The sequence below is a fragment of the Giraffa tippelskirchi genome, chromosome 5 (assembly GCF_054371585.1).
Source record: "Giraffa tippelskirchi isolate mGirTip1 chromosome 5, T2T-mGirTip1v1.2.pri, whole genome shotgun sequence".
NCBI lineage: Eukaryota > Metazoa > Chordata > Mammalia > Artiodactyla > Giraffidae > Giraffa > Giraffa tippelskirchi.
The window spans coordinates 124,820,806-124,841,594 of NC_137279.1; the positions used below are offsets into that span (position 1 = coordinate 124,820,806).

At 35.1% G+C, this 20,789-nt stretch overlaps 1 protein-coding gene across 22 annotated transcripts in view; it reads right to left on the bottom strand.

Annotated features, from left to right (window-relative positions):
• PTBP2 (polypyrimidine tract binding protein 2) overlaps positions 1-20,789 on the bottom strand; it is an 89,294-nt gene that overhangs the window by 50,508 nt on the left and 17,997 nt on the right. For all 22 annotated transcript variants that reach the window (XM_081492673.1, XM_081492672.1, XM_081492671.1 and 19 more), the window contains one exon: positions 9,594-9,669. In XM_081492673.1, coding sequence (XP_081348799.1) covers positions 9,594-9,669 — 76 coding nt within the window. The remainder of the gene's footprint in view (positions 1-9,593; positions 9,670-20,789) is intronic.

The window sequence follows — 20,789 nt, forward strand, 5'->3', positions numbered from 1 at the left end:
GAAACAACAGAAACAGTGACATACTTTATCTTTTTGGGCTCCAACATCAATGCAGATGGTGCCTGGAGCAATGAAATTAAAAGATGCTTGCTCCTTAGAAGAAAGGCAATGACAAGCTTAGTGTATTAAAAAGCAGAAACATTACTTTGCTGACAAAGGTCGGTATTGTCAAGGCTATGGATGTGATTTTTTCCAGTAGTCATGTACAAATGTGAGAGTTGTGATTTTCTCCAGTAGTCATGTACAAATGTGAGAGTTGGACCATAAAGAAGGCTGAGCACCAAAGAATTCATGCTTTTGAACTATGATATTGGAGAAGGCTCCTGAGAGTCCTTTGGACAGCAAGGAGATAAAACCAGTCAATGCTATCGGAACTCAATCTTGAATATTCATTGGAAGGACTGATTCTGAAGCTCCAGTAACTGTGGCCACCTGATGCAAGGAACCGACTTATTAGAAAAGACCCTAATGCTGGGAAAGGAGGAGAAGGGGATGACAGAGGATAAGATGGTTGGATGATATCACCAACTCAATAGGCCTCATGAGTTTGAGCAAACTCTGCGACCGGTGAAGGACAGGGAAGCCTGGCGTGCTGCAGTCTGTGGGGTCACAAACAATCGGACATGACTGAGCGACTGGACAACAAAGGGGCTTCCCAGGTGGCTCAGTTGTAAAGAATCCACCTGCCAATACAGGAGAAATGTGGGTTCAACCCTGGGTCAGGAAGATACCCTGGAGAAGGTAATGGCAACCCACGCCAGTATTCTTGCCTGGAGAATCCCAAGTACAGAGGAGCCTGGAGGGCTACATTCCATAGGGTCACAAATAGTCAGACATGACTGACAACTGACTGACTGAGCATGCAGACTATATTAGAGGAAGGCTCTCATCACCTCTATGCAGGACGACATGTTGTTAGGACCCTCATAGAGATTCAAACTGAAACAATGTGCTGGAATATTTTCAAACATTACAATAAAATGAAATGACATCATATCAAAAACACCTGTATATAAAAGTTAAAACAGACAAATCTCAAACAGTTCTGAGTAACATGCAACAGAATCTGTAAAATGATTCACATAACAAAATAAAAAGTCACACTTTCAGCAATAATAAATCCTGATATTACAGATTAACAGCAGCACTGGCAGAAATATACCTAACTTAAAGAGGTATCCCATTTCCATACCTATATAAAGTGGACTCAAGACAGACCCTATCTTACCACTGTGAAGCCTCCTCCCCACTTTTAAATAATTACACATTCCTTCCAATAAAATCCAATTCCAATCCATTAGAGCGGTGTCTTTGAAATGTTTAACTTCTAAAGGAACTAGTTTAATACAAAATAGTTTTGAGTAAGATTATTTCCCCAAGATTAAGTTTCTAATAACATTAATTTCCCCCACTTCTAAAATTCTTTTCTTCTTCGACAGAAATATCAAATATCCTGTAGAGGAAGAAAGTCTAGACAGGGAAAGGATGCTGAGACATGCTATTGGAAACAAGAATTCTATATAGTAAAGTCAATTAGAACAGACGTGGAAAAAGCTGGAACATAAAAATGAAATACTATTTTGCATTTGACAATCATAAAAATGTCCTAGCAATATTGTCTGTAAAGTTCATTTTTGAGACATTTGGATGACAACTGTATATTTTTCTAGCTAAGTACAGCTAATGGTTTTCAAAGGTCTTATGATTCAAATTGGCATCTGTCTGCATATACATAGACCCTATCCTCATCTATGTTAGGAAAAACACAAAAATTTTAAAACTCAATGTTTCCTCTGTTCAAAAAAGGTAAAATAAACTGAACGCATATAAATTTCTTATGTTAAAACAGGCTTTAAGAAACTTTATTCCATCACGACAAAAAGACTTGATTCATTCTTTAGTCATAAAGTATTGTTATTCTAAACATATTTTAAAAAAAGGAAGACAATTAACAGATTGTTCTTTCTTTTCAACAAAATCAAATCACTTTCTCTACTTTGTTCCTTTTGTTAATGGAACTATTGTACTATCCATTACCCAGTGATTTCAGGCCAAAACTCTTAATACTTCTATCAAAGTCTATTTCCCAACTCAAAAATTCTTTTAATTTCTTGATACATCATTTTCTCCATATTCTACTTCTTAGACTCTAAAATTCAGGACCTTGATATCTCCAATTTGATTCTGCCACCTAAAAGAAAAATAACCACATAAATAGAACAAAAATCCTTTCTAAAGTGTAAATCTTTTCTAAAAAAGTTCAGTCTCCTTAGTAAAACACATGCAACTCTTTGTTAAATTTCTTCTTTGATATTTTTTGTTCATTTTCCAAAAATTTGCTAAGACTATCAGAAAAAAACCATCTTTGTATGTTAAACTGTATCCTGTATCCATTCTAAAAATCACTTGGATTCCTTTGAGTTTTCTATTTTAAAAATCACGTTGACTGCAAATGAGACAGTTTTACTTCTTCCCTTCTAAACTTTATGCTTTTTATTTTATTTGCCTTAAAGAAAGTAAAAGCTAGAAATATTCTGGGAAGACACACCCTTACTTCATTCCTAATTTTAAGAAGAAACTATTCAGTGTTTCAGTATCATGAATGAAATTTGTTATAGGTTCTTAGTAGATCTCCTCTGTGTATCTTGAAGAAGTTCCCTTTTCTTGTTAGCTTTCTGAGAACTTTTTATCATGAGTAGATGCTGTATTTTTTATCAAATGCTTTTCCTGCTTCTATTAACCTAATGATTTTTTTCCCCTCTGTTATTCTATTACTGTGATTATGTAGAGTTCATTTGCCACTGGTAGACCCTACAATCAAAGGGTAAATCACAATGAGTCATCATAAATTATCTTTTACATACTGCTGAATGTGGTTTGCTAATCTCTTGTAAAGAATGTCCACATTTATGTAAATGAAAAGTATTAGTGTGAAATCTGTATTTCTTATATTATCTTTGTTAGATTTTGATTTCAGTAGCCTCATAAAGTGAATTAAGGAGCATTCTTCTCTTTGTCTAAAAGGTTAAAAGATGGCTATTATTTCTTTCTTTGACATTTCATACAATTCAACAGTGAAACCACCTATGCCCAGGTAAAACCACCTTTAAGAGAAAACCACTGACCAGTGAAATCACCTATGCCTGAGTAATCTTTGTGGAAAAATAAATTAGGGCTTGCCTGGTGGCTCAGACAGTAAAGAACCTGCCTTCAATGCAGGGAAACCCAGGTTTCATCCCTGGGTTGGGAAGATCCCATGGAGAAGGGATCAGTTACCCACTCTAGTATTCTTGCCTGGAGAATTCCAAGGACAGAGGAGCCTGGCAGGCTACAGTCCAAAGGGTCACAAAGCAAAGACTCAGAGACGACTGAGTGACTAACACTTTTTTAAATTAAAATTTCAATTTTGATAATAGATATATAAAGATAACCTATATCTATAATAATATATAAGAGGTAATCTATTATATCAGTTTTTTAAACTAGATTTGTAAGGGAATTTGCCTAGTTCATTTGTTGAATTTATTGGCATTACGGATGCCTATAATACTATCCATTAATATATAGAGAGGTAATCTATTATATCAATTTTTTAAACTAGATTTATAAAGGAAATTCTCTATTTCATTTGTTGTATTTATTGGCATTACTGATGCCTATAATACTGTCTTATTTTCCTATAATAAGGATCTATAGATCACTGTATAGGATCTATAGTAATACTTCCACTTCCACTACGGATACCAGTAATTTATGTTTTCTTTTTCTTTCTCTTTCTCGAAAGGAATTTTAAACCTTTTTTAATATAGAGCCACCAAAGGTAGATAAGTACCTAATATAGGTACAAAACTATTTCCCCCCATGCACTTCTTGGAGGTGGCGTGGGGAATATTTCTGTATTTGCTTCTATACTCCAAGAAAATACAATTTTGTTGTGTTTTCATTTTTACTCAATCAGAAATATCCTATGATTCGTGTGCTTTACAGAATTATGGAAATTTCTAAATATTTGGTAATTTCCTAGATTTCTTACTGTTTTTTATTTCTAGTTAAATCCCAGTATAATCAGATACTGTATGAGCTTTCTATCATTTGAAATTTACTCTAAGTTATTTTAAAATCATGTTGAATATCCTATATTGGCTTAAAAAGTTATCCTGCAGTTACTGCATGTTTTATAAATGCAGTTAAGCTGAGCCGATAGCATTGTTCACATCTCCTATGTATTTTTTAAGATTGATTTGTCTTATTGATTACTATGAACAATGTTAAAATGCCCAGTTTTAAATGTAAAATTGTAGATTTCTCTGCTTCTCTTTTGTCATTTTTTAAATATACTTTTAAACTGTTATTACTAATATACAGATTAAGGAATGTTATGTTTTCCAATATATTCACCCTTTTGACACTAAGAAATATGTCTTTTTATATCAATACAACCAATCTCCTTGTCTTGAATTCTAATTCATCTGATGTCAATACAATTACATGAACTTTCCTGTGCTTACTATTTGCATGAAATATTATTTTCTATCCTTTTCCAACCTGTGTCTCTGTACTTCAACCTGACTTCAGCAGTAGACAGTGTAGTTAGGTAGTACTTTTTAATCCAGTATGACTTTGTCTTTTAATTGAACTTCTTAGACCACTAATATCCAAAAGAAATATACAAGTCACATACTTTTAAGTTTCTAGTAACCATACCGAGAAGTAAAAGAGAGTGAAATTAATTTTAATATATATATTTTAACCCAATATATCTGAAATATTACGGTGAAAGTGAAGTGCTAGTCACTCAGTCATGTTTGACTCTTTGCAACCCCATGGACTATAGCCCACCAGGCTCCTCTCCTCTGTCTGTGGAATTCTCCAGGCAAGAACAATGGAGTGGGTTGCCATTTCCTTCTCCAGGGGATCTTGTCCACCCAGGGCTCGAACCTGGGTCTCTTGCATTACAGGCAGATTCTTTACAATCTGAACCACCACATCAACATATAATCAGTACTTTAAAAATTTTTTGAGATGTTTCACATCCTTATTTTTTCAGTACTACATCTTTGAAGCACACACCCATTCATTTATCAATTAAGAGTAGTCACATTCTGCATGCTCTATAGTCTTATACAACCAATGGTTACTACGAGACTATGTTAGTTTAGCCAATTTACATTTAGAGATTTATGACTGGGTTTAACATCTAGCCATTAATTTTCTAAATGTCCAGTGTTTCGTTGTTCTTCTCTTGCAATATTTGACAGTATTCCATTTTAATTCCTCTATGGGTTTTTCATTTTAAACAGTGTTTCTGAGGTATGATTCACGTAAAATAGGCTTCATATAAAGCTACAATCGCCTGACAAGTTTTGATGTATGTTTACATCTATGAAACCTTCAGCATAAAAGAATATACATATCCATCATCTCCAAATTCCTTATGTCCTTTACAAACCACCCCCACGCCCTTTGCTTTGTTGTTGTTGTTTAGTTGCTAAGTTGTGTCTGACTCTTTTGCAACACCACAGACTGTAGCCCATCAGACTCCTCTGTCCATGGGATTTCCCAAGAAAGAATACTGGAGTAGGTTGCCACTTCATTCTCCAGGGGATCTGTTCAACCCAGGAATGGAGCCCACACCTCCTGTATTGGCAGGCAGGTTCTTTACCACTGAGCCAACAGGGAAGCTAATAGAATAGGTCACTCTATATGGCTGAGCATTATTTCATTGTATGCATGAAATTCAATGCCAAAAGAGTCATTTATTTATCCCTTCATCACTGATGGATCCTTGGGTTGTTCTAGGCTTTAGATATTACAAATAAAGCTACTATAAACATTTACATGAGTGATGAGTATATGCTATCATTTTTCTTGGGTAAGTACCTAGGAAACAAAGTTGGATCATACAGTAAATGTTTAACGTTTTTAAGAAACTGCCAAATTGTTTTCCAAAATAGTTCTACAATTTTACATTCCCATCAACAGTATATTAGTGTTACAGTACCCTTACATCCTTTTCAACACTTAGTATGGTCACTCTTTTAAATATTAACTGTTGTAGAGATAGGCAATGGTGTCTCACTTTAGCTTTAACGTGCATTTCCAAAATGACAAATGATGCTAAGCATCTTTTTTATGTGTTTACTTGCCACCTATATAATTTTTTTTGCTGATAAATTATTTTGCTAATTTATCAAACTGGACTGTTTAATGCCTTCCTGTTGAGTTTTAGATATTAATATACACAGTCTGATCTACACGTATTCTGGATAAAAATCCTTTATCAACTGCATGCTTTGTAAAGATGTCTGCCACTCTATGGCTTGTCTTTTCATTCTCTTAACTGCATTTTGAACAGTGTTAAGTTTTTAAAACTGATCAAGTCCCATTTGTTCTCTCATAGACTGTGCTTTTGGGGTCAAAGAAATCTCTGCATAACCCAAGGTCACAAATATTTTCTACTCTGCTGTCTCCTGTAAGTTTTATAATGTTTAAGTTCTACATTTGTATCAAAGTCCATGTGGAACTCTTTTTTGTATGAAGTATATAGATCCAAGTGGGCTTCCCAGGTTGGTCAGTGGTAAAGAATCCACCCGCCAATGGACTCCAGTTCTATCCTTGAGTCGGGAAGATACCCTGGAGAAGGAAATGGCAACACACTCTTAGTATTCTTGCCTGCAAAATTCCATGGACAGAAGAGCCTGAGGGGCAACAGTCCATGGAGTCGCAAAGAGTCTGACATGACTTAACAACTAAACAACAGAACATAGATCCAAGAAGTTTGCTGCTGCTGCTGTTGTTGGCAGCATATGGATATCCTATTGTTATACAACTCTCTGCTGAAAAATCTGTTTTCTTCCCCTCTCCTGAACTGCCTTTGATCCTTTGTCAAAAACCAGTTGTCCACATTGTGTGGCTTTTTTCTTGGACTCTCTATTCTGTTCCGTTAATCTATGTACCTTTATGTTAATATGATATTGTTTTGATTACTTTAAGGTTTACAATAACTTGAAAACAGGAGTGAGTCCTCCGAATTTCTACTAGCTTTTAACTATGCATCTTTGTTGAAGCTCCAATACTTTGGTCACCTGATGTGTTGAACCTACTCATTGGAAAAGATTCTGATGCTGGGAAAGATTGAGGGCAGCAGAAGGGGGTGACAGAGGATGAGACAGTTGGACGGCACCACCGACTCAATGGACATGGGTTTGAGCAAACTCTGGGAGATGGTGAAGGACAGGGAAGCCTGGAGTAATGCAGTCCATGGTGTCGCAAAGAGGCTGACATAACTTAGTGACTGAACTACAAAATGTTTATTTTTTCTTATCCTACTTGCCATTTTTCTTCAGATTTTAGACATTTTCAGTTATTACGCTTCAATAACAGACATATTTGGCAACATTCTCTTTACTCCCTCTCTGAAAACTCCAAGGACACATATGTTAGACTGTCTGATCACCCAAAGACATACTTTTATTCTCTCTGGAAACTGAATAATTTCTAGCAATCTGTACTCAAGTTCACTAACCTTTCTTCAGTTGTCTCCAAACTTCTGTTAGTCTCAATCAGTGAATTTTCCATTCCAAATACTGTGTGAATATTGTATTTTTCAGTTACAGCATTCCTATATGCTTTCTTTATAGCTTTTTCAACACATTGTTCCATGTTCATTCTTTTAATATTTTCTTTTACAGCTTTAAAAATACTTATAGTCTCCGTCTGCATATTCCAATATTTCAGTCATTTTGAGGTCTATTCTTATTGAATGCTTCTTCACATGACTGTAACATTTGATGTAGGTAGAATATTGTGGATAATTGTGGGAAGACTGAATCATGTTGTCTCCCTTAGGGGATACTGTTTTATTTAGGCAGGCAATTAAATTACTGGTAAATTCTTCACGTCTTGTCAGACTGGACTATCACAGTCTCTTAACTTAGTCTTATGATTGTCACTTACTATCAATATCAGTGCATGATCCTTTCTCTGAAAGCCTGAGCATTCTGCAGCCTAAACAGAATGTTTGAGGTAATCCACAAGACGTACGCATTCTAACTTGCCAGAACTCCAATGTCTCAGAGCACTGTACAACCTATGGAATCACGATTCTAACTCTCAGCCTCACAGTAGGTCATTCCTGACAGACCATGAGAGTGTTAACCTGCACATATGCAGTCCAGTCATTATTCAAAATTCTGATTTAAGTAAGAATCCCTACACCAAATTCTGCCCTCTGACCTATGCCCAAACCCTCGGATGGGTTCCTTTTTCAGGATCCTGCTCCATAAATTTCAAATGTCTCAGAAGCTCTGAATTCCAATCCTACTCTCTTCAGCACAGTGAAACCTTCATGCTCTGCTTGGGTTCCACCTCCATGTGCTAAAACAGTAGGGTACCTCAAAGGAGAAAAGCCAAACTATGGGATTCATTTCACATGTTTCCTTTATCTCAAGGATCACCATCTTATACTATTTACTCATCAATTTCAGACAACAGCTGTCCTACATATTTTACTCCCTACAAATCAGTTTTAAAAACATTTCCATTATCAATCATTAAATGTACAGTTTCAAAAAAATGAAACTGGCAGAGATACAGACATCTGAGCTTGTTCGTTCACTTATTTGCACATGGTTCCCTGACTTTCAGAATCATGGCCTAGTAATTTTGCTTTGTAATTGTGACATGGAAAACTCAGTAATGACAATGTGAAGAAAAATTCACCTTATCATTATTATAAATATATTTGGAGAATATGTCATTATAATTTTTATTTAACTTGCAGGGTATGTATGTGTGCACTGAGGTATACATATACATGGGGGTGGTTATCTAGAGAAAATCAAAATGCTTTCATTCTTTTACAATCTTTACATTACCCAATGTAACTGATTCCTCAAACAAGTAATTCAGGAAAGGGTTTAGTAAAAAGAAACCTTGGTTTAGGTAAATCACATAAAATGTACAGTTATAAAGCAAACTCATTCATTCATCATCAGATTCAAATTTGGTCCACTAGCCAAAAAACTAAGGTCTAAATATTGGTCCACATATTTACAGACAGAAAATATAACCAACCAATTATTTCAAACACATAAAGTTTAAATACCCTGTGAAGATTAAACAAATCTTCCATTTTCAAGTAAATAAAGGAAATCAATTCAAAGAATTAAAATACTGTTACAGAAAAGAAACACTGAAACCACATAAAAAAGACAATTATGCAAACTGAATCTTGTATTTGGGGCTGTAGGGTTTGTGGGATTGAGAAGAAATACTTACAGTAAAAATATTTTATGACATACAAACATGAAAGCTTAATACGAAAGTACAAAAGAAGTGAGAGTGAGGAAACTTGTAAATGAAAGAAAAAAAGGTTACATTTGTCATTTTTAAAAAAGCTATCAGATTTAATTACTTGACCACAGGACACCCACTTCAGTTTTTTTTTTCCATTTGATACATATATACTGTAGCAAAATTTCCTCTAAAATGTTTCAACACAAAGCATTTAAATATTCTGGTAAAGCACATCAAACTTGTAACATTCAGCTCTGCAAAATGGCAAATGAGACTGTTAAGAGAGTAACACTTACCTGTAACCACCATGCTGGTCATGTTAGAGTTTGGACTACTGAGAACACTGCCTGAGAGTAGTTCGTCAGATCCTCTCTATAAAAACAAGAACAAATTAGCATTCAGACCCCTTTAAATTTAAAAATGTTAATCTGAAAGTCACTTTTCTGTAACTTATCAAACAGTGTCACTGAAAAATGTCAGGTGTTACACTGCTGGGAATAAAAAAAAATTAATTACTAAAATAATAAGTTAACTCCAGTCTCCTATCCGTAACTTCCTTTCTCACAAAGCCAACAGTATGTCCTTCTTTCCATTCACCCAAGTCCAAAAGGCAATAAATAGGAAAAATGACTAGGTTTCATAATCAAAAGCTTTGGAAAACTACATCAATTTTTTAATAAGCAAATACCAAAGCAGCTGAACTTTCTCACAGACACTCTGAATCCTTCAACCTCATATCCTTTACTTATCCAGATAATTCAGGTCTTTAGAAAATGAGAACTTCACACTAATGATCTGGATAACTCATCTTCATTATCATTGACATTAAACAGGTATATGTTTCAATGACTAGAACACTGTAAGCAAAGGCAAAATCTATGGAATGAGAAATTTCTTTCTGCCAATATTAGAAGAGATAATCATGTCTTCAAATCCTTTAAAGAAAAATCATATGAATCATATGTTCATATGTTCTTAGAACTGCATGGTTTGTTCAAACCAAGCAATGCCGTTTCAGCTATTTTTAAAATGTGCGTACTTACAAAAGTACATATGAGAACACTAATATTTAAAATAGCCAAATCAATTGCTTTGCCTATTTGAAGTATGTGTATACTTACATACATTGGTAAGTAATATTTAAAATAACTAAATCAATACTAGCTGATTTAGACGAACAGTACAAAGTTGAATGCAACTATCAAAATGGAAAAAAATATACAAAGGAGATAATTTATCAGAGCATTTCAGAAAGTCCAAAACAATTCTAATTAACCATAAGCTTCATGCTAATCTGTGTTAAACTCATTCTTTAATAAGCTGTATTACAACAAATATAAAAGTCATAAATATTCATATGTCATTGTCCTCACTGTTTTAAAAGTGAACTATGTTAACATCAAGCTCAGAGAAATACAAAAAGAAAAATAAAAACACAGTATCAAGTCACATTAATGCCATATTTAATTTTTTAATCAAGGTATGGAAGATACAGCATGGCACTGTTTTATAAGGACATGACATACAGAATTAAGATACTTAAGAGATCCTTAAGTTGTGGTCCCTAGAGCAACATTAAAAACCTGGAAATTTCCTTAGCAAAATATGTTCTCAGATCCATCCTAGACCTACTGAAGCAAACAATGGAGACAGGATCCAACAACCTGAGTTCATTAACAAGCCCTCCAGGTGCTTCTAATGAATGCTAAAGTTTAAGAACTGCTAATAAACATTACTGGTTAACTATCAACAATAAAAAATGTTTCCTAGTTTGTTTTCTTCTTAATTTTTTTAGAACACTGTTAGATTTAAAATGAAATTGAGAAGAAGAAACAGATTTCTCATATACTCCCTGCCTCCTCCTCCTACATTATCCGCATCCTCCACCAGACTGGTACATTTATTACCAAAGATTAATGTATTATTAATTAATGTATTAATTAATCACCCAAAGTCCAGTTTACCTAAGGTTTAATACTGTACATTCAATGGGTTTGGACAAATGTGTAGTGACATATATCCATCTTTTTAACATCCATCTTTTAACTTTTTTTTTTTTAATATTATTTTCACTACCCCCAAAATCCTCTGTGCTCTGGCTATTCATCCAAACTCCTTCCAACCCCTGACTTTTAGTTGTCTCCATAGTTTTGCCTTTTTCAGAATACAGGTGGAATCTTACAGTATGCAGCATTTTCAATTGGCTTCTTCCATTTAGTAATCTGTATGCTACCAGGTACCCCCATGCCTTTTCATCGCTTGAAAATTCATTTTGTTTTACTGTTGATAAATACCATATTGTTATGTGCCACAGTTTACTAACCATTCACTTACTGCAGGACACCTTGGCTGCTTTCATGTTCTGGCAAATAACGACTAAAGCTGCTGTTAGACCCGTGTGCAGGTTTCTGTGCAGATGTAAGTTTTCAACACCTTGGAATCAATATCAAGGAGCTGCTGGATCATATAGTACAAGTATGTTCAGCTTTGTAAAAACAGCTCATTTGTTTTCCAAAGTGGCTATATAATTCTGCATTTCCACCAGGAATCTATGAGATTTCCTGACACTCCATACCCTCCCCAGCCTTTATGGGTACCAGTGTTTCAGATTTTGGCTCCTCTGATAGTGTAGCCATATCTCACTGTTGTTTCCCTTTGCATTTACTTAATGACATATGACGTGCAGCATCTTTTCATATGTGTATCTGCCATCTGTATATCTTCATTGGTGAGGTGTCAAATTTTCTGGTCCAATTTCTAATCAGGTTGCTTTCCTACTGCTGAGTTTCAAAGTTCTGTGTATTTTAGATAATAGCCCTTTGTCCCGTGTATTATTTGCAAGTATTTTCTCCAAGTCTGTGGCTTGTCTTCTAATTATCTTTCACAGAGAAAAAATTACTGATTTTAATCAAGTCCAGCTAATCAATTCTTTCTTTCTTGGGTTATGTCTTTGGTGCTGTACCTGAAGATACCTTTATATCTAAGTCATCGAGATTTTTCTCTCACATTATCTTCTAAGAGTTTTATAGTTTAGCATTTTACATTTAGGTCTATGATCCACCTTGAGTTAATTTTTGTGAATAGTTTAACGTCTGTCTCGATTCACACTGTTGCACATGGATTTCAGCTGTTCCACTAGCATTGTCAGAGAGACTATCTTTGCTCCACTGTATTGCCTTTGCCTCTTTGTCAAAAATGGGTTTGACTATATTTATAGGGGGCTCTATGCTGGGCTCTCTATTCTGTTTCACTGATCAACTTGTCTATTCTTTCACCAAAACCACGCTGCCTTGACCACTGTAGCTTCATATTAAATCTTGAAGTTGAGTAGTATCAATCCTCCAAGTTTGTTATTCTCCTTCAATACTGTGTTGGCTATTCTGGGGTTTTTGCTTCTCCGTATAAACTTCACAATCAGTTTGTTGATACCCATATAATAACTTGCTGGAATTTTGACTGGGATTGCATTGACTCTATAGATCATTTTGGGAAGAACTGACATCCTGACAATATTGAGAATTTCTATAAATGAATATGCACTTCCCAGGTGATGCAAGTGGTAAAGACTCCACCTGCCAATACAGGAGATGTAAGAGATTCAGGTTCAATCCCTGGGTTGAGAAGATCCCCTGGAGAAGAAAATGGCAACCCACTCCAGTATTTCTCACTTGGAAGACTCCATGGAGAGAGGAATCTACCTGCTAAACACCGTGAGAGCACAAACTCACAGTCAATAAAAATACAAAATAAATTTAACAATGACACACAAAAGAGGATCAATAAAATCACGCTTTTGATTTTCTGAAAACAAGACAACAAAAGAGACAAAGAAAACAAAAAAAAAAGATAGCTAATTATACCTCATTAAGCCATGCACCTAAGAATAAAAGCTCAAGGGAAAAAACTGAAGCAACAAGATGAAAAAAACTTAGCTCAGTGAATAACCTCATGGAGCATGATGATACCATTTTCTTACAGCTCAGGGACTTTTATGAAAAATAAACTTCTAGGCTATTTATGCCACTATGTTCTGCATTTGCATTTAGTTACAGTAGCTTAGACTTTACACCAACATATACATACCCCTGTAATGTGGGGGAAAAAAAATGACACTGTATATTTCAATTGGCTAGATCTATATAAGCAAATGCCAGCAAATTTGGAAAACTCAGCAGTGGCCACAGGACTGGAAAAGGTCAGTTTTCATTCCAATCCCAAAGAAAGGCAATGCCAAAGAATGCTCAAACTACCGCACAATTGCACTCATCTCACACACTAGTCAAGTAATGCTCAAAATTCTCCAAGCCAGGCTTTAGCAATACGTGAACCGTGAACTTCCAGATGTTCAAGCTGGATTTAGAAAAGGGAGAGGAACCAGAGATCAAATTGCCAACATCCGCTGGATCATCGAAAAAGCAAGAGAGTTCCAGAAAAACATCTATTTCTGCTTTATTGACTATGCCAAAGCCTTTGACAGTGTGGATCACAATAAACTGTGGAAAATGCTGAAAGAGATGGGAATACCAGACCACCAGACCTGCCTCTTGAGAAACCTGTATGCAGGTCAGGAAGCAACAGTTAGAACTGGACATGGAACAACAGACTGGTTCCAAATAGGAAAAGCAGTACCTCAAGGCTGTATATTGTCACCCTGCTTATTTAACTTATATTCAGAGTACATCATGAGAAACGCTGGGCTGGTAGAAACACAAGCTGGAATCAAGATTGCCAGGAGAAATATCAATAACCTCAGATATGCAGATGACACCACCCTTATGGCAGAAAGCGAAGAGGAACTAAAAAGCCTCTTGATGAAAGTGAAAGAGGAGAGTGAAAAAGTTGGCTTAAAGCTCAATATTCAGAAAACTAAGATCATGGCATCTGGTCCCATCACTTCATGGGAAATGAATGGGGAAACAGTGGTTGACTTTATTTTTTGGGGTCCAAAATCACTGCTGATGGTGACTGCAGCCATGAAATTAAAAGACGCTTACTCCTTGGAAGGAAAGTTATGACCAACCTAGACAGCATATTAAAAAGCAGAGACATTACTTTGCCAGCAAAGGTCTAGTAAAGGCTATGGTTTTTCCAGTAGTCATGTACGGATGTGAGAGTTGGACAGTGAAGAAAGCTGAGCACCGAAGAATTGATGCTTCTGAGCTGTGGTGTTGGAGAAGACTCTTGAGAGTCCCCTGGACTGCAAGGAGATCAGTCCTGGGTGTTCATTGGAAGGACTGATGTTGAAGCTGAAACTCCAATACTTTGGCCACCTCATGTGAAGAGTTGACTCACTGGAAAAGACCCTGATTTTGGGAAGGATTGGGGGCAGGGGGAGAATGGGATGACAGAGGATGAGATGGTTGGATGGCATCACCGACTTGATGGACATGAGTTTGGGTAAACTCTGGGAGTTGGTGATGGACGGGGAGGCCTGGCGTGCTGCTATTCATGGGGTCGCAAAGAGTCGGACATGACTGAGCAACTGAACTGAACTGATATAAGCAAAAAGAAATAAAACTGGATCCCCACCTAATACAGTAAAGTAACTAAAAAGCTTTTTGATGAATTAGAAACAGAACAGATAAGACTTTAAAACTTTTCAAAAGAAAATATCTTTTTACCTATGAATGTGTAAATCACAAAAGTGGATCACATACTATGTAATGAATACCTCAGTAAGTTTCAAAAATAAGAAATTGTCCAGATCATAATATTTGATCAAATATGATAAGATATTTTAATGAAAATAAGAAAAAAGAAAAACATAACAAAATCTAATTTTTGTAGTTTATTCAGATAAGATTTTAAAAGTTTCTAAAAATCTGAGCCAAAAAATGACTTCACGGAGAATAAGAATAAACTTCACAGAGAAATAAGAAACTTTAAAAGACAAGTTACTCATAAAATAAGCAGCAAAAGATTAGTTTTCAGTACATGAAATGAAAATTACCCTTAAACAAGCTCACAGTAAAAAAAAAAAAAAGAAAGAGAAAGAAAAAAAATCAATACTAGAGTTAGATGCCACCTCACTTCTCAGACTGGCAAAATCCCAAGCATTTCAATATGCTGGGCAGGGTATGGGGAACTGAGGAACCTGCATACTTTCTAACCAGTAGTAAAAAGAAATGAGAAGATTTCTCCATATATAGCCATGGGGTGATTTCCAGGGCATATTTACCTGCCAGGGTATGTTTATCATTAAGTTAAAAAGTCAAGATATAAACCCTGTGTATTCTATGTCATCTTTTCTTTAAGATGCTAGGAGGGAGCATGCAGAAACAACTCACATTTGCTTCTATTAAATAAAAGAATAAACCAAAAATTAATGAAAGTAGAAACCCTTTGTAAGGGGATAGAATAAGCAAAGTAGAATGAACAGGAGTAGAAGACATCTATGAATGTAGCATGTTTTGCAACTTTTACTTTGGAAAATTTATTCAAAGTGAAAAAATATTCCCTAAAACTGAAAATCAAAATGTAACAAATAAACCTAACTATCAGGGTGATGGTAGAACCACACACAAAATTATCTCAATAAACTTTAAAATCCTGTAATTGTATCGGGCTAACCAAAAAATTCGTTTTTAAGTAAAAATAAAAGACATGTTTTTCATTTTTACCAAGAACTTTATTGAACAACACATTCACTGTTTTGTTCCACTATTTTCTGCCATTTTTCAGGCATAACTTCATAATTCTATCATCTAAAAACTTTTTTTTTTTCTTAGTAAAGAACTGTTCCAAGTGCTTTTTACATTCTTCTACGGAATTGAAATCTTTTCCATTAAGTGAATTTTGTAAAGACCAAAATAAATGGAAATCCAAAGGTGCAATATCTGGTGAATAGAGCTGATGAATCAGAACTTCCCAGATAAGTTGTAATAATTTTTTTTTTGGCCTGGTCATCAAATAAACATGCGGTATCGCATTATCCTGACAGAAGATTATGCATTTTCTGTTGAATAAATCCACACGCTTTTTACCGAGTGCTTTCAGTTGGTCTAATTGGGAGCAATATTTATTGAAATTAATCATTTGGTTCCCCAGAGGGAGCTCCTATTAGAGAACTGCTTTCCAATCCCACTGTATACACAACATCACTTTCTTTTTGGATGAAGACTGGTGTTTGTTTGGCTGGTGGTACTTTAACTCGGTTGTCCCACAATCTCTTCCATTCCAACTGATTGTTCAGTATCCACTTTTCACTGCTTGTCACAATTTGTTTCAAAAACAACGTTTTCGCTATGTTCAAGTAGAGAAAGGCATCAAGAAAGTTTTTTTCACTTATGTGGAACCCAGACATCAAAACAATTAACATAACCAAACTGGTGCCAACGATTTTCAACACTTGATGTGACTATTTTGAGTATGTCAGCTATCTCCCATATGGAGTAACATTAACCGTTCTCAATGAATATCTCGATTTGATTGTTATGGGCTTCAGCTGGTCTACCCAACCTTGGAGATCCAGCAAAAAATTCCCAGCATGAAAACTTTGATTAACCACTTTTGACACATTTAACCAGTCACAGCAACTTCTCCATATACTACACAAGTCCTTTTTTGTGTTTCAGTTGCATTTTACCTTCCTTGAAATAATAAAGCATAATATGCAGAAAATGTTGCTTTCCCCTCCATCCTCAATTGTAAAATGGCTACACAAAAATTCACCAATTTTAATGATTTTTAAAATGCATGCTGATAGGATAGCTATCACAATATAATCTAACAAAATTGTTTCAAGTGAACAAAGTTAAAAAAAACAAAAACTAGCAAAATTGTTTCTACTGAAGTTAATACAAAGATAACTAAGCAATACTAGAGTCACCTTATGGAAAAAAACAAATAAACCTGTTGGCAAACCCAATACTATGCATTTTTCATGAAATACACTTTGAGAACAAAAATAACTGCAAAACAAATCTTAAAATATTACAAAAAATATACTACAATGTTAACACTGATGTTGCTTTTTAAAGAAATATATATACAATTATGTTAACATTAGTAAGCATTTTCAACCTACAAGATATACCAACAAAAAACTGGAAAAGGAAGAATAGTAAAATTATGTACGAATTGATAATGAACACAAATATATACGTCTTATTTTGTTAGCTTTGTCAAGTGAAAAAATTTGGAAACAATAACAAACCTAAAAGTCACTGGCACCTTTGCACCCACATTATTATTGTCTCTAAGGACCAGGTCCCACTAAAGGACCCATTTTCCAGCTGGCTAAAATTTTGGAGAAAAAAATACTTTAGGTAAGTAGCAAAACTAGTGATATTATGAGCTGCTGATGGCCCAAGATGATAAAATTCAAACATTTTTAAAGAAATGATCACTGCAGTAAGACTAAATGTAAAAATCCTTGCCTTCACAATGACACTTACATCAACAATAAAGAAGTCACGTTACACTGGAGTTTAGGCTAGAGTTAGCAGCTCATAAGGAAAATTTTTAGCAAAAATCTCTCCTGTTTTTCTTTTAATAAGGGTGTTTTGGTATAACCAAGTATTTGCGAGGAAAAGTTCTTCTGAATAGAAAAATACTAAGTAACATATGCAATAGAAGAGTATCACCGCTTTTGTAATACCCAGTGGAATTATGCAATTATTAGCTACTAAAACCCACTAGTACAGAAAGATGATGAAGCACTCTATACTGGATGCATCAAGCTGAGAACACCTGAACCTAGTGATACATGTCAACATCACAAAAAGGTAACTAGACATGTTCCTTCTATAGGGTGATACATTAGAAATTACACAGTACATTTACAAAGTATTCTTGCTGAAAATTAAACCTAAATCTGATCAAGTCTTGTTACCTAACTACAAGTACACAAGAGATAAAGGGTATGAGAAACAGACAAAATGACAACATAGAGGTAAAACCAGCAAAAGCATAATTTTCAAAAAACTGTACAGAATAGATGACCCAGTTTCTCTAACAAAGAAAATCAAGAAAGGGGGAGGGAGGGGGAAAAAAACTGTCCTATAAATAGACTTGCTTGTATGCATGCTATGTCACTTCAGTTGTGTCTGACTCTTTTCCACCCTATGGACTGTAGCTCGCCAGGCTCCTCTGTCCATGGGGATTCTCCAAGCAAGAATATTGGAGTGGGTTGTCATGCCCTCTGGCAGGGATACAAACCTAAAAGTACCAAACCAGTAAGCTGACTTTCCTTGATCCCTGATTTAAAAAGAAAATATAAAAGATTTCTTTAAAGTGATTAGGAAATTCTGATTACTACTGTTGGAGATTACATGGTATTAGGAAATTATTTTAGGGACTTCCCTAGTTGTACAGTGGCTAAGACTCCACCTTCTAATGCAAGGCACACATGTTTGATCCCTGGCCTGGGAAGATCCCACATGCAGAAGAGCAACTGAATTTATGCACCAGAACAACTGAGCCCACACTCTATTACAGAGTCCCTGCTCCACAACAAGAGAAGCCACCACAATGAGAAGCCCACACACCACAACTAGAGAAAGCCTAAGTGTAGCAACAAAAACCCGGTGCAACCAAAAAGAAGTAACTTAAAAAAATTATTTTAGTGGTGGGGTGGGGTGGGCAAAATAAGTGAAGGTAATTAAGTGATACAAACTTCCAGCTATTAAGTAAGTTACTGGGATGTAATGCACAGCATAGGGAATGTCATAATAATACTGTAATAATTTTACATGGTCACAAATGGTTATTAGACTTACAGTGACCAATTTGTAACATGAATAAATGTTGAATCATTATGCTGTACTTCTAAATAATAATATAGTATGTCAACTACACTTAAACAACAAAAAAAATTCCTTAAAATTTTATTAGGTATAATGATAAAAATATCTTCAAGAGACTGTATCTGTTAGAGATACACATTGAAATATTTAGGAATGATATAAAATTATCACTGAGATTTGTTTTAATATTCTTCCAAAGGAAGGCAAAAGTGTACTGTTATACCATTCACCCCACTCTTGTACATTTTGAAGCTTTCACAAAACTTAAAAAAGTGAAAAACGTAAAAGACACTGATGGAAGCAATTGAAGAAGACGCAAACGGAAAGATATTCTTTCCGTTTATGCTCATGGATGCTCATGGATTGGAAGTATACTGTTAAAATGCCCATACTACTCAGAGCAATCTACAGATTCAATGCAATCATCAAATTCCAATGACATTTTTCATGAAACAGAAAAAAAAAATCCTAAAATCTGTATGAAACAACAAAAAATCCCTAAGAACCAAAGCAATCTTGAGAAAGAACAAAAGTGGAAGCAGCACACCTCTTGGTCTTAAACTGTAATACAAAGAGAACTCAAAACAATATAATATGGGCATAAAAGCAGACTATTATAGATTAATTGTACAGAGTTCAAAAATAATCCATGGTCAATTAGTTTACATAGAAGGAAGCCAACAATATATCATGGGGAAAAACAGTCTGTTCAAAATGATGTTGAGAAACCTGGACAGTCTCATGCAGAAGAATGAAACTGGACCACCATCTTTCACCACACATAAAAATTAACTCAAAATGTATTAAAAACTTGAACATAAGGGCTGAAACTATAAAACTCCCAGAAGAAAACCTAAGTAGTAAGCTCCTTGAAATCAATCTTAGCAGTGACTGTTTGGATTTGACACCAAAAGCAAAGGCAACAAAAGCAAAAGTAATTAGGACTATGTCAAACTTTAGCTTCTGTAAGATGAAGGAAACCATCAACAAGATGGATGGAAGGAAAAATGTGCATATCATACATGAAATGTTAATATCAAAACTATACAAGAAACTCATACAACTCAGAAGAAATAAACAGTACAATTAAAGAATGGGCAGAGGACATAAATTGACATACAAATGACCAATAGGTACCTGAAAAGGTACTCAATCATGAATCAGTGAAATGCCGATCAAAATCACAATAAAGTATCACCTCACACCTGTTAGATGGATGGATGCTATCAAAAAGAAATAACAAGCATTGACAGGGATTTGGAGAAATGGGAACACTTGTGCACTGATGATAGGAGTGTAAACTGATGTACCCACTAAGGAAAACACTACGCAAGTTTCTCAAAAAATTTTACAAAGTATAACTGCATGATCCAGTAATACCATTTCTGGATATTTATCTAAAGGAAATAAAATCGCTATCTAGACATTTGCACCCCCATGTTCACTGTAGCACTATTTACAACAGTCAAGACAGGAAAATAACTTAGGTCTCCATCTACAGATGAAGAAAATGTGGTTAATCTACACATTCATAACAGCCATAAACAGAAGAATTTACCATTTGCAACAACATGCAAATGCGGTCATAGGGCTAAGTGAAATAAATCAGACAGTGAGAGACAAACACTGTATAATCTCATTTAGTTGTAAACTCTTTAAGAAACAAAAACCCAAAACACTGAATTCCAGAAGCACAGTATGGGGCAGTAGGAGGTGGGAGGAGGCGGTAAAGATGGTGGCCAAAAG